The sequence below is a fragment of the Entelurus aequoreus genome, linkage group LG20, assembly GCF_033978785.1.
Source record: "Entelurus aequoreus isolate RoL-2023_Sb linkage group LG20, RoL_Eaeq_v1.1, whole genome shotgun sequence".
In the NCBI taxonomy this organism is placed as follows: Eukaryota; Metazoa; Chordata; class Actinopteri; order Syngnathiformes; family Syngnathidae; genus Entelurus; species Entelurus aequoreus.
Genome location: NC_084750.1, coordinates 3808561 through 3823560, shown reverse-complemented (window position 1 = coordinate 3823560; position 15000 = coordinate 3808561). Strand labels below are relative to the sequence as shown.

General features: G+C 37.3%; 1 protein-coding gene across 2 annotated transcripts in view; it reads right to left on the bottom strand.

Annotated features, from left to right (window-relative positions):
• Positions 1–15000, bottom strand: part of zp3d.2 (zona pellucida glycoprotein 3d tandem duplicate 2) — a 24957-nt gene that overhangs the window by 969 nt on the left and 8988 nt on the right. The window contains exons 2-8 of one of the 2 annotated variants that reach the window (XM_062028725.1): positions 12570–12685; positions 10993–11096; positions 10747–10921; positions 10568–10673; positions 10412–10500; positions 7626–7699; positions 7268–7552 (exon numbers count right to left, since the gene is read on the bottom strand). In XM_062028725.1, the coding sequence (XP_061884709.1) occupies positions 7268–7552; positions 7626–7699; positions 10412–10500; positions 10568–10673; positions 10747–10921; positions 10993–11096; positions 12570–12685 (949 nt within the window). The remainder of the gene's footprint in view (positions 1–7267; positions 7553–7625; positions 7700–10411; positions 10501–10567; positions 10674–10746; positions 10922–10992; positions 11097–12569; positions 12686–15000) is intronic. The other variant, XM_062028726.1, reaches the window with a different exon arrangement.

Here is a 15000-nt window from a genome sequence, read left to right as displayed (position 1 = left end):
CACATATTCTTAATATAGTATACATTTTAACTGACCTTTATTTGACTATGTTTGTCTTTTTGTAGGTGGCTAAAATATGCGGTGCTGCTGACCGCCGTCTAATGTTATGTTACTGTAGGTGATACATTGACTAACGTAACGTTATTAATAGGTACCTCATGCAACCCTGCTTAAAAAAAATCACTTGACAAAAAGTATGAATAAGGTAGCAAACTGCAGTGGACGCAACATATTGCTGTGTTTGAAATGATGTTATAACCATAGACATCTTATAAGTAGACGCAGTATTGGTTGCTGTGACGCGAGCAAATTGCATCTTGAAGTGGTGATGAGGAGCCGGCGAGCAGCCTAAACTGACAGTTGACAGGTAGAAAACAAAGATGCCGGGCTGGTGTTCAGCGTTTTCCTGCTCAAATGAGCGGACTGTTGAAAATAGGAATCGGGGAATTACTTTTCACAAGTAAGATTTAACATTAATGTACTATTGGTTGTATTTTATGAAAATAACATTACCACAGAGTTGAGAAGGAGCAAAGATCTTCAATATTTGTATGTGAAAATCACAAAGAAATCTTCTGGGGGAGGATGACACCCCTACAGGGGTTTGGTTTACAAACTTTCAGCCCCACCTAAAACAAAATTCACCAGCCGCCACTGATTATGATGCATTCTCATTTTAGGCAAAATATAAGACAATACTTTCTTAACAGTATAATTGTAACCAGGAATAAGTCTTCAAGTAACAATATTCAAATACTAACATTGTTGGGTAAGACAGCATTTGGTTTTATTCTGAATCCAGTGAAACAGATTGGTGGTTTTAGCTGATATAAAGACTTTCAGGTGTTTATATATGTTTAAGTATTTGGCAGACGCTTTTATCCAAAGCGACATACATAAAAAATACATATATAACAATCACTGTAAACATTATCATTTAAGGGAAGAATGTAATACAAAATATCAATACAAAGTGTCAAGACAGAATAAACTCTCTGCTGCTGCAGCAACAGAGATACGGTCTATACGATATATAGATATCTAATGTATTCATACATTGTTTATGTAGGATATACGCATGTATATATAACATAATCATATTGTTTCTTCAACTTAAAAATAGCTGACCGTTTTTTTCCCCCTTCTCTGGGCTTATATTCCCAGTTGTCTGGTCACTTATAGCATATAAGAATATTATATTACTGTTAAGCAAACTATGAATAATAAAACATGTGTCCGTTATCATAGCTACACGTATGACAAAAAAGCGCGTGAAAATGAGTGGTATTCAGTGAGGTAAAATGAATTAAATGCGCTGACAGTTCATTGCTCCTGCCAAATGAATTGCACTGAGTGGAGCGGATCACCACTCCAAGATGGCGGCCCCGCGTCTCGTCTGCGCCTGTAGGCAGTAGCGCTCGATGCTGCGTCTAGAAGATGTCTATGGTTATGACGTTAGCAGTGAGTTTACAGCCTCACTGATTTAACTACACAGCAAATAAAAGTCATGTTACTTAGCCAATAAACGTTAGCTTACATTCAAAACTTACCCTTCTTTGTGCAACTTCAAATGTCGAACGAAGTTGGAAGTTGTTGCGTCTCCGTCTGTAATATTCGAACTGCGTGATTTGCAAACGGCAATTCGTTTTTTGTTGACCAAGTCGTAGTTTTTATACCCGAACGAAACCAACTTTGGTATAAATCTTTCTCACTGGCGCGTTGTTTGACAACTCTTGTTCATTGGTTGTCCTGCAATTTGATTGGCTGAATGCTGTGTGATGAAAACAATGTAGATCTAATTTGATTGGCTGTTGTACTGAGAGCACACACGCTGACACGCAGCACACACGCTGATAGACAGACACGTACAAAATGAAAGCAACGGAGCGCTCCCAAATAACTTTTTAAGCTTTAGGTTTTGGGGAAAGTAGCAAGTCATGTCAAGTCAAAAGGCTCAAGTCCAAGTGAAGTCACAAGTCATTGATGTTAAAGTCTAAGTCGAGTTGCAAGTCTCTTTACATTTTGTCAAGTCGAGTCTAAAGTCATCAAATTCATGACTCGAGTCTGACTCGAGTCCAAGTCATGTGACTCGAGTCCACACCTCTGCAAAATAGGACTCCATGTATGTAGAATGTTTTTACCACATGCAAAAAGCGGATGAGTTGTATTCTACCTAGTAGGGAACTTGGCAAACAATCATGTTCAAGAACATGTGTTTCTTTTTTTATGCATTCTAATTTGTAAAATATTGCAATTAAGAGGTGGCTAACAATGCAGCTAATAAGAGTACACTATTATGCCCAATACGCCATTTACATGACCTGAATATTAAACAAGTATTAGTGATATTGTTATTATAAGCGCTAACGCAGACAAACTACTTTTAGCGGCGCCGTAATCACAGAGAGCTAACTAGCTTATGCTGCTATATTGACATATTGAGCTGCTGCATCGCCTCAGAGTCAGTGAAAGTTAATTTGAGGTTACAAATCATGCCTCCCACCTGGATAGTAAAAGGTTGTGGCTATAAACCCACAAGTTGGTCAACTTTGACATCCAACTTAGACCCGGAGATGGCGAGAAAAGCACGAAACACTTTTTTTTTACCTTTCGTGTGGCTTATGATTGATTGTCCATATAAACGGGGAGATATAAACATCCCATCAGTCTTGATCCCAGTGAGAGCAGACATTGTACAGTAAGTGATTGTTTTATTATAGTTTGTATATCTTGTTTAACACTTAGCAATACTGCTACATGATGGTTAGAGTTTCACTAAAGCTGCATCTGTTTAGCACACAGCTTCTAAAACTTGTAGATCATCTTCCTTATATTCAGGATAAAAAATAAGTTTCTTGATCATTATTTGTCCCAAAGTAGTCTTTGTTGTGTCTCATCAAGTCTGCCATGATTAGTAGTATTGTTGTTGTTGTTGAAGAGAAAAGTGAACATTGTGATGAGTTTGTGAAGATGATCAAAATACGTAAATATTACATATTATGAATGTTACTACATTAGATATATACTTCCCGCGTGTATATAAAACCTTGTTTGAGGTTTTTCTAGAGTGTTTCATGCAAAGTACAGCCTCCATTTTCAGCTGACTTTTGCTAACGTTTATTCATGGATTAGAATGCATAAATGGGTTAGCGACTTGGAGTTACACCGTCCTCAAAACAAGACGATGTCCAAACTTTGTGGATGAAAGACTAAAATGACGGAGAATCTACACACAGTTCAATCCTTTGAGGAATATGTCACTGTACAGCAGCTAAACCAGCGCCAAGCATCACTCGATAAACATAAAATAAGGTTGTTTTTTTTCTGTACAACATTTACTGTAATTATTGTCTATTTGTGTTACAAATGGCAATATTAAAGTACAATATATTGTTTTGTTTTTTTATAATTACAGTAAAGAAAAAAATAAATGTATAGTAAATAAATAGACTATACATTGACTTGACATTGCATCTCCGAGGCGCTCAATCATGATTAAAATTGGTAATTGTTTAATTTGGTGTCAATTGTACAATGTTCTAGTTGTAGTTTGTAGAACTGTATTGAATTCTTATTGGACAATTCCTATGTTAAAATCATGTTTTCTTCATTTATATTTCTTATTTATTTGCAGCAGGTAGAAAATCGTATTTTGAACCCACAAATTAGTGCCTACAAAATGATGAGCAGACTGTGACACCCTTTAAGGGGAAGAAAGAGGAACATTTCTATCAGCAAAAAAAAACTGTAGAAAATGAGGACTACATTTCCCAATTGGGTGCATTTCAACACTATATTTTACTTTTATTCTCATCTACCAACCTCTCCTCAGTGGCCTAGTGGTTAGAGTGTCCGCAGGTCGTGAGTTCAAACCCCGGCAGAGTCATACCAAAGACTATAAAAATGGGACCCATTACCTCTCTGCTTGACACTCAGCATCAAGGGTTGGAATTGGGGGTTAAATCACCAAAAATTATTCTCGGGCGCGGCCAACGCTGCTGCTCACTGCTCCCCTCACCTCCCAGGGGGTGATCAAGGGTAATGGGTCAAATGCAGAGAATAATTTCGCCACACCTAGTGTGTGTGTGTGTGTGTGTGTGTGTGTGTGTGTGTGTGTGTGTGTGTGTGTGTGTGTGTGTGTGTGTGTGTGACAATCCTTGGTACTTTAACTTTTAACTTAACTTTTTAACACTTACATGTCCCATAGTATGTACCATACAATTTTAATAGATCATTTACTAACATTATCATCTTTGAAAATGTCAAATTCTACATCAGGCATGCAAAGGAGTCCTCTATCCTGAAGCCACACACCCTTGGGTGATATACTTCCTGTGTTGTGACCTATGTTTCTCGCTGGAAAAATGGCTCTCAAACCGTAGTGGAACACAGGCTCCATCTAGTGGTACGCCGAAGAATCACTTGATTAAATATCCAAACACAGTGTCTGTTCAAACTGTGTGTGATGTTACGGAAGCCAAAAATATTAATTATTGTTAAAGGAAACCTCTGCCTGGTTTTTAATGAGTACTTAACCCTGCTACTATGATTAGCAGCAAAGTGGACAGCCGTCAACGTTGTGGCTCGGAGAGCGAACGGATGCTATACCAAGTAAGCTAGTGAGGTGGTTAGCTAGCTCGCAAGCTTGTTTCAGTTTCCCTGATCGTCTACTCGTCCAGCAACTCAGTGCGGTTAGCGTTCGACAACTTTTGTTTACATCCTATTTTTTTAATTAATATTTTAGTCAAAAAAGCATTGAAAATTAATGTTCAAACACGTTTTCACAGGAATTTCACATGCCTGGTTTACATGTCAAATCGTTCGATGCTAGGGACGTAACGGTATTATAAATCACCCAATATTTCGGTTTGAAAGTCTTCTCAATAGTATTGTGACGTGTGACGGTATCAGACTAAAACTTAGTGAGTGTAGTTTTTTTCTGGCGTTAAAGCGTCGGCCGGGTTATTTAAAAACTACATCTCCCAGAATCCTCTGGAACGCCGTGAGCAGGAAGGGAAGTGTGTTCGTACTTGTCGTAGACAAAAGGAATTGGGTTTTTGGACATTAAATGTGTCCATAACTGGTTGAGTTATGTTGCTAACAAACAAACAAAGAAACAAGGCCAGGCCAAAACATAACCTCTTTGGCAGAGGTAAGAAAGTCTGCATTCTGCAAAGCAAAGTGCGCCACTTTCCTTTCGAGTGAAAGGCGCCACAGAGCCGGCCGGTCTCGTCGCACTGCACAGCAGGAAATCACCCCAAAAAACACGGGAAATACGAGTGAGCTAAAAAGCTACTTGATACATCCTCAATCCATCCATCTATTTTCTAACCATCTCTCACGATGTCATCAGTTTGTGAGGTATTTACATTATTGAATGTTAGTTTACTTTTCTGAGAAACAACATTTTCCAGACTGATAAAACATGTCCACTGTAGAGGACACGGCTTCTCAGAATGTAAACATTGAAAGACACTAAACTGTACATAATTGTTACACTAGATCAGTGGTTCTCAAACTTTTTTTGTCAACCCCCACTTTGGACAAGGGGGAGTTTTCAAGCCCCACCTGCCCCCATCGCCCCAACAGAACGCTAATGCCAAGCTTAACATTTTCAAATTTATCGAACATCAAGTAACATCAAGTTTTATACATTCAAACTCAATAACATAAAATAAAATCAAGTTCAATAATAAATAAAATAACTGTGCAGCTGTGGTATAACTTGCATCAAGTTCAATATCAAATAAAATAACTTGCATCAATTCAATAATAAATAAAACAAAAGTGTTATAACTTGCATCAAGGTCAATAATAAATCAAAAAAGTGTTATAACTTGCATCAAGTTCAATAATAAATCAAAAAAAGTGTTATAACTTGCATCAAGTTCAATAAATCAAATAAAAGTGTTATAACTTGCATCAAGTTCAATAATAAATCAAATAACTTGCATCAAGTTCAATAATAAATAAAACAAAAGTGTTATAACTTGCATCAAGTTCAATAAATAAAAAAAAGTGTTATAACTTGCATCAAGTTCAATAATAAATCAAATAAAAGTGTTATAACTTGCATTAAGTTCAATAATAAATCAAATAACTTGCATCAAGTTCAATAATAAATAAAACAAAAGTGTTATAACTTGCATCAAGTTCAATAATAAATAAAACAAAAGTGTTATAACTTGCATCAAGTTCAATAATAAATCAAATAAGTGTTATAACTTGCATCAAGTTCAATAATAAATCAAATAACTTGCATCAAGTTCAATAATAAATGAAAATAAAAGTGCCACTTTGCAATCTTTGCCAAAAAACGGAGGACAGGGCAAGTGAACATGAGTTTTACAGTACTCCAGCATTAGTGGCTGCAATGAGCCTGTTTTGCACTGCACAGCTTTTCAAATCGGGGTTGCAGGCTTGACACTACCACTGTTAAAACCTCATTGAATTCGGGGCTGAGCTGCCTTGACGCGAGTGCTTCCCGGTGAATGACACATTGTGTCCAATGCGCATTTGGCGCAACCCTCTTTATTAGAGCCTGCAGCCCGTTTCTTGACTTTGCCATGCGCGCCATCAGAGCAAAAGCCCACACAGTTTTCCCATTTAAGGTCGTGTTCTTTGAGGAAACTGTCCATTATCTTGAACAGCTCATCAGCAGTGGCTCTATTTTTTTATGTATTTGCAAAACAGCAAATCCTCGCACAGTGACTCGCCATTCACAAAGCTTCCGCTTAGCCCCGCCCCCATTAGTTACTGTTGCTATGTCAGTAAACTTTCGCTCCTACCTAGAAATGTAAAGCCTACAGGAAAAATAAGTAATTTACATTTATCTATATAGCGGATTTCACAGACAGAATCACAAAGTCATTTACAGTGTGTATAGAAAATGAAAGCATAGTAAAAATTAAAAAAAAATCAAAGAATATAATAATAAAAAAATTTAAAAAATCAAAGTGAAATTTCCTCCCGTTCCTCGCGCCCCACCTGTCATATCTCTATTCCTCACCAGTGGGGCGCGCCCCACACTTTGAGAAACGCTGCACTAGATGTTTACATTGTCACTTTAAAGACATCAACTGTGACTTATTCTTTTAAATATTTGCTTGAAACAGTTCCTGCAGATTTTTTTGCATTTTGTAGTAAAAAAAATAGGATTATTTTAGCATTATGGTCAATTACAGTATGCGTGTTTCTCCTAAACACTTCATTTTACACACTATGGCATTTTGTGAGATTTGATACCGTTGCATCCTTATTTAGATACCTTCAAAGATGTGCTGAGTTTCCAGGAAATCCTGCTCCACGACAGCGGTGTCTTTCACCTTCTTCACCTCCCCATTCAGCTCCACCCACTCCACTCCTCTACCTCCAAACGGCCACTTCAGATCCGTGCGATGCTCCGGCTTGGCCTCTGTTGTCGTCGCCGAGGCCATCACTTTCACAGGTGGTGCTGCCTTGGTGTGAGGAAACGATGTCGTCTTCTTGTTCTTGAAGAACTGCCCTTCAGGCTGCACCATCCATCCTCCGCTGCTGCTGGTCATTGAGCGAACTAGGAAATGAAAACAATGCGACAAACTGTGGGTTTAAAGAGTCCAAAAAAGGGGTGTTGTCTTGTTTCTGACCTGCAGGGGCAGCAGGGCCACAGTTGGAGTTGCAGCAGGCACACACCCAATCTGAACCATAAAGCTCCACCCATCTGGGAGAGAAAATGGAAGAGGTCGTTTGGAACATAATCAAATCAATAAAAGAGTGTTTTATATTTTATTGTCCTGTGGCGGTTGCTCTAAGACTGCAAGGGCAGCTTGATGAGAATCAGGTACTTATCATTTATTTTCATTCGTTGTAGCCACATCACAGTGCATTAAACATGTTGAAACTGAACGTCCATTGACTACAACGGGAGAGCAGCGAGCGGGTTGCTCCACTGCAGGCGAGCTGTACAGTCATTGGATAAATAGGGTAGGATAGCACTTTATTGTCATTGCACTTAAAAATAACCAATAGCTTACATTTTCAGCACAGAGCCGTTTAAGAGCAGACGTGCGTTGTGTAGTTTTGAATTTTTTTATGGTGCGTGGACATTTTTTACAATATCCACTAAGATCAGTAAGCAGGTTGTGTTATGTGTGACCATGTGTGTTGACATTTTGTGTTGGTTAATTTGCGCCGTGAGTGGTGACGGTTGTTTGGATTAGGGCATATATACAAATCCTGTGCTGTCTACACTTCAAGGTACAATTCATGGTCTGAACCTGAAATACTCACAATTTCAAAAAAAAAATGGCAGGAAATCTGCAGCAATTGTATTGTCAGATATATAAAATTAATCCTGAGGCAAATTCCATATTAACCTCCTGACGGCCACAACGAAAGTTTTTTTTAATGGATTTTTTATGGCTAACACTCAAAATATGCAAGATTTTCCCCTTAAAATGTTTCAAAATGGAATATTCAATGTGATGTAATTGGAGCCTTAAATAGGTCAACAATTCACAAAATTGATTTTGATTCAATTTTTTTTTTTTGAGCAATGACTGATTGAGCTGCATGGCAGCTTTGCGTTATTGGAGTCAACTTTACAACTTTTTCTCGTTACAGTTCACCTAATTGCTCTTCTATTCCACTTTTTATTGTTTTTTCTGCATGAGTAGTTTTAAAATGTGCCGAGGTCGTAAACAAATTAGCTGCTGTCCAAAGTGTGGCCCAGGCCACACTTTGGACACCCCTTTTAGCATGTTAGAGTCTACTTTTTATCTTTGGTAACGCCGCCTCTTGCTCCTGACTTGTCCGTCACCGTCAAATAAATAAGGAGGTTCTTAACCTTTTTCACCTTAGGGACCAACTTTTCCACTCAAATGTTAACACTGAATCAGTTATCTTTCTCTAGATTTTAATCTTATTTAATAATTTTATCTAACCTACTTATATTTTAAGGGGATGTATCTTGTATGCATGCATGCTTGCTTGCATACATACATACATACACTATATTGCCAAAATTATTTGGCCACCCATCCAAATGATCAGAATCAGGTGTCCTAATCACTTGGCCCGGCCACAGGTGTATAAAATCAAGCACTTAAGCATGGAGACTGTTTCTACAAACATTTGTGAAAGAATGGGCCGTTCTCAGGAGCTCAATGATTCCCAGCGTGGAACTGTCATAGGATGCCACCTGTGCAACAAATCCAGTCGTGAAATTTCCTCGCTCCCAAATATTCCAAAGTCAACTGTCGGCTTTATTAGAAGAAAATGGAAGAGTTTGGGAACAACAGCAACTCAGCCACCAAGTGGTAGGCCATGTAAACTGACAGAGAAGGGTCAGCAGATGCTGAAGCGCATAGTGCAAAGAGGTCGCCGACTTTCTGCACAGTCAGTTGCTACAAAGCTCCAAACTTCATGAGACCTTCCAATTAGCCCACGTACAGTACGCAGAGAGCTTCATGGAATGGGTTTCCATGGCCAAGCAGCTGCATCTAAGCCATACATCACCAAGTCCGATGCAAAGCGTCGGATGCAGTGGTGTAAAGCACGTCGCCACTGGACTCTAGAGAATCACACTTTTCCATCTGGCAATCTAATGGACGAGTCTGGGTTTGGAGGTTGCCAGGAGAACGGTACATTTCGGACAGCATTGTGCCGAGTGTGAAATTTGGTGGAGCAGGAATTATGGTGTGGGGTAGTTTTTCAGGAGTTGGGCTTGGCCCCTTAGTTCCAGTGAAAGGAACATTGAAAGCTCCAGGATATCAAAACATTTTGGACAATTCCATGGGATGGCACTTCAAGTTCATATGTGAGTCAAGGCAGCTGGCCAAATACTTGTGGCAATATAGTGTACACACACACATATGTACACACATATGTGTGTGTGTATATACAGTGGGGCAAAAAAGTATTTAGTCAGCCACCCATTGATTGTCAATGGGTGGCTGAATAAATACTTTTTTGCCCCACTGTATATATATATATATATATATATATATATATATATATATATATATATATATATATATATATATATATATATATATATCCTGGGGACCTGGAATGGTCTGTCATAAAAATGTAAAAAGAAAAAATCAGACAATACACACACACACACAATTTACATTGTCAGGTTGGTTTTTTTTTTACATTTTTATGACGGACCATTCCAGGTCCCCAGGATCAAACTTGAGGGGAGCCCTAAAAGTAAAAAAAAAATTCTATTGTATTGGGTTTGAAAATGTAAAATATCAAAATGGCCCCCGCCTGCTTTATATTTCAGTGGAAAAAGTGTGGCAAAATTGGAAGGAAAATATTCAAGCCAAGTGAGTGACATGTGGACTCTGCCAAGCCACGACGGCGACCTACTTGCACGAGCACCTCAAACGCGTGGCGTGGTCCTCCGCACTTTCCATGAACTGACCTTGCTGCGTGGGTGTCGTAGTTGCAGGACTTTGCAGTTGGCGTGGGGGAGGCGCTTTCTGCAGACATGCTGCAGTGCATGTGGAGCTGCTGGCGGCAAAGACGTGCAGAGAGGAAGACATTTTGCGTTTTGTTCCAAACAATCGACGGAACTCACTTGGTTCGTCATTCCTCTGAACAAGAAAGCATCCACGGAGAAACGGACGGCGTTGTTCTTGTACGCGATGAATCTGGAGCGACCATATTTACTCTCAGCCATGCACCTTCGGGAAGAATAAAAACGTGTTTAAATGCACCTCATTTTCCGCTTCAGCAAACTGCATTTTTTTTGTTTACCCGAAGTTCGTAACGACTGCAAACTGAGGTGCGGACGTGTGCGACTTGTCGGGTGTGACGTAACACGAGCGGAGATACAGCCTCATGTCGTCGGGCATGGGCGGGCCTTCCGCCTCAAAGTACATGGGCTCCCCGAGCACGTACTGATCCCACGGGGACAGCCTTTCCCACTGAGCTGCAGACCACAGAATATTTACACAAAATAAATACTACAGAATATTTCTTATTTTCACCACCAGAATTTACCATTCCGTGGAGTCAGAATGAAATTCGCACTGTTCCTCATCACTTTAACGATCTGGCGGATGCGAATCTTCGGAAGGTATCCAATTTTGTAAGAGTATTGATACCTAAGAAGAAAAATGAAAGTCACATGTTTTGTAAAAATATGAAGTATGAAGGTTTGTTTGTTTTTTAAACTGAATTTATGTAACTGATTTTTTTGCATTTGAATTTTGTAAACTGAATTCTTTTTTCACATTATGCTCACAATTTCATTGAAAAAAAATTGTTAGCAAAATGCATGCATTTTAAATTAAGTGTAAAAACATTCAGTTTTAGAATTCAGTGTAAAAAAAATCGGTTTATAAAAATTAAGTGTATCAAAATTCAGTGTAAAAATGTCACTGTATAAAAATTCTGTTTTAGAATTCAGTGTATAAAAAAATAAGTTTCTTAAAAAAATGTAGTGTCGAAACTTTCTTTTTAAATTCAGTGTAAAGAAATTATGTCCAAAAAATTCTGTTTATAAAAATTCAGTGTAAAAAAAATCACTATCAAAATTCATTAAAAAAAAATAATTCTGTGTAAAAAAAATCACTGTTTTAGAATTCAGTGTAAAAATACATTCAGATTATAAAAATTCAGTGTATTAAAAATTTGGTGTACAAATGTCACTGTATAAAAATTCTGTTTTAGAATTGAGTGTATAAAAAATCAGTTTCTTAAAAAAATTCTGTGTTGAAAATGTTTGTTTTTAAATTCAGTGTAAAACAAATTCTGTCAAAAAATTTTGTTTATAAAAATTCAGTGTAAAAAAATTCACTATCAAAATTCAGTAAAAATAAAAAAAATTGTGTAAAAAAAAAAAATCACTGTTTTTAGAATTCAGTGCAAAAAATACATTCAGATTATAAAAATTCAGTGTATTAAAATTTGGTGTATTTAAATTAACTGCATAAAAATTGAGTGTAAAAAAATTTAGTGTATACAAATTAAATGTATGAAATGCAATGTAAAAGAATGTCAGTGTAAAAAACTCCCAGTATAAAAATTCAAAGTATCAAATTTCAGTGCTGAAAAATTATCTGCTTCAAAAAACTAGACTCACTTCCAGTAAATTAAAACTAAAGCAATCGATCTGGTCTCAGAGGCAGCCAAAAGTGCAGTTTGTAACCATTGAAATGTTAATTATGTTGTATTATGCCCCAGGTAGCACAGTTAACGGCCTTTTTCATGCTGTTTTGCAACACCCGTGTCACGTGACTTCACACACGACACCTCATTGACTGCTTCTGAGACAGGATTGTTTGCTTTAGCCTTAATTTACCGGAAGTGAGTTTTGCTTTTTGAAGCAGCAAATTTTTCGACACTGAATTTTTTCTTAACTGAATTTTTTATACACACCGAATTAATAACACACGCATTTTGCGATAAAAAAAAAAAATTCAATAAAATTGTCAGCATAATTTGATGTAAAAAAATTTCAGTTCACAAAATTCAAACGCAAAACATTCTTTTACATGAATTCAGTGTCAATAAAAATCTTATGTATTAAAGACACAGATTAACCTCCATAACAATGTGCAGACCTGGATGGTCACCTGGTGTAATTGCAGGCAACAGGCAGTGTGAAGGGTGCAGTTCTTCTTACGAGTCCTTGGAGCATCTCTGGCTCGTATTGCAAAGTGTTCCAATATGTCACATGTCCATTGAGGATCTGAAGAAAAATAGTTTTTTTGATTTTTTTGGGGAACAGGAATGATTTTCTAGGCATGCACAAGTGTGCGCACACTGACATGCACACAAAAAAATCGATTCACATCCAAAATCAAGATTCTTATTAATCCCGATTTTAAATCGTCCTGAAGTTTTTAAAACTTTTTTTTTTTTTTAAGAATCCATCCATCCATTTTCTACCGCTTATTCCCTTCGGGTCGCAGGGGGCGCTGGAGCCTATCTCAGCTACAATCGGGCGGAAGGCGGGGTACACTCTGGACAAGTCGCCACCTCATCACAGGATCAATGTTTAAAAATAAGTTTTTAGGCCATGTCCATGAGACCAAAAGGAGCGTTTCTAACATGAAACCTGCTTTAAAAAAGTTTCATTAGCATTATTATTGCGAGAATTGGTTTCAATCAAGAATTGTGTTGAATGGAAAATCGATTCTGAATCGAATCGTCACCCCAAGAATGGAATCATTAGGTGCCCAAAGATTCACACCCCTGATCAGAGGTGACCAAAGTGCGGCCTGGGGGCTATTTGCAGCCCGCAGCTATTTTTTTTACGGCACGTCATATTTAAATATACTTTTACAGAGAAAAAAAAACAGTGGAATAAAAGAGCAAATTGGTAAAATGTAACCAGAAAAAGTGGCAATATTGACTTTAATAACACAAAGCTGCCATGCAGGCTGTTTTTAAATTAAAACTAATTTCTCAAAAAATAAATAAAATCAATGTTGATATGAATTATTGACCTATTTAAGGCTTTAATTACATCACAACAAATATTTCACTTTTAATTTTTTGGGGGGAAAATATTGCATATTTTGTATGTTTGCGGGAAAATTTAACAAGGTTTTCTTTGACAAAAAGGACATAAAAGATAAAGAAAAAATGCAACTTATAAATGACGGCTAGATCTGAAGTTGACCTAGAGATTTAAGCGTTGAAAGTAAAAATAATATATATTGATATATGACTTGGTTTTAACACTTTTATGAGTGGGGCTCTTTTGGATTCCTTAGGGGGTGACCAAACTAGAGTCGCCGGCGTCTTCTTTTCAGCCCGCGAGACGGCACGAGAATAAACCATGGCGGGGAACAGTGTATTGTTATTCAATAGTAAATAAACATAAATAGCCTGGGGTCTGATAGCTGCCATTTTGTCACCATCCGGTGGACAACGAAAGTGTCTCAATCATTAATTATACTTGCAAGAAAAACAGCACAGCATTTACTTACATGACCCAATCCAAACAACCTTCTCTAGTCATGGCACGGAAAAAATCTGGATTTGCTTCGACAAAAAAGGCATAAAACAGAAGAAAAGGGAAAACTTGATGTCAACGTGTGAATCCGAAATTGCTCTATAGATATTTAGGCATTGAAAGTAAAAAAAAAAAATATACACACACACACATACATACATACATACATACATACATACATACATACATACATACATACATACATACATACATACATACATACATACATATATATATATATATATATATATATATATATATACACATATATGACTTGTTTTAACACTTTAATGACTGAGACCCTTTAGGGTCCCTGGAATATATAGCATTCACCAAAATTGATGGGAGCCCAATAGTTCATCATAAATATTGTTTTGAAAATGAAATATTTCAAAATGGCCCCGGAATGCTTTTATTTTTCAGTGTGCAGCCCTAAGTGCAAGGTTTGGACACCCCTGCTGTACATAATAATCAATACTTAATACTCAGCTGTATCAAAAAATAGGAAAAAAAAACAGTACGAAATATAAGTTTTGACATCTCTTCTCATTGAAAATCACAAAAAAGTTTGGCCATTTTTTTACTAGTGCTTCAGTAAACAAATGAGTAGCACCAATAATAGTAGAGCTAATTTTTGTATAACATAAAATCAACCACAATTCAACATTATTGTGGAATGCTTGTACACATTAATTAGAAATGACTAAATTCTGTTTTGGCGCACAATGATGACATCATAAATCATCATCACCTACAAATTAAAAATCTATATCAGGGGCCGTACTTATCAAGCTTCTTAGAGTGCCATTTTACACTTAAGTCCTGAGTATTTGCGAAATTTAGTCCTACTCTCAAACTTAAGAATAAAAGCTTTTTATCAACGTTCTTAAGTCTAAGAATCACTCCTACTCTCTACGATATTTAAGAGACCTTCAGAGGTGTCTTAAGTGGTTAGGAGTTGCCAGCAGGGGATGGCACTGAGGCGAGAGAGACGTGCGCGAACGTTCAGGGAACGGAACAATGTTTGTTTTTTTTTGATGACG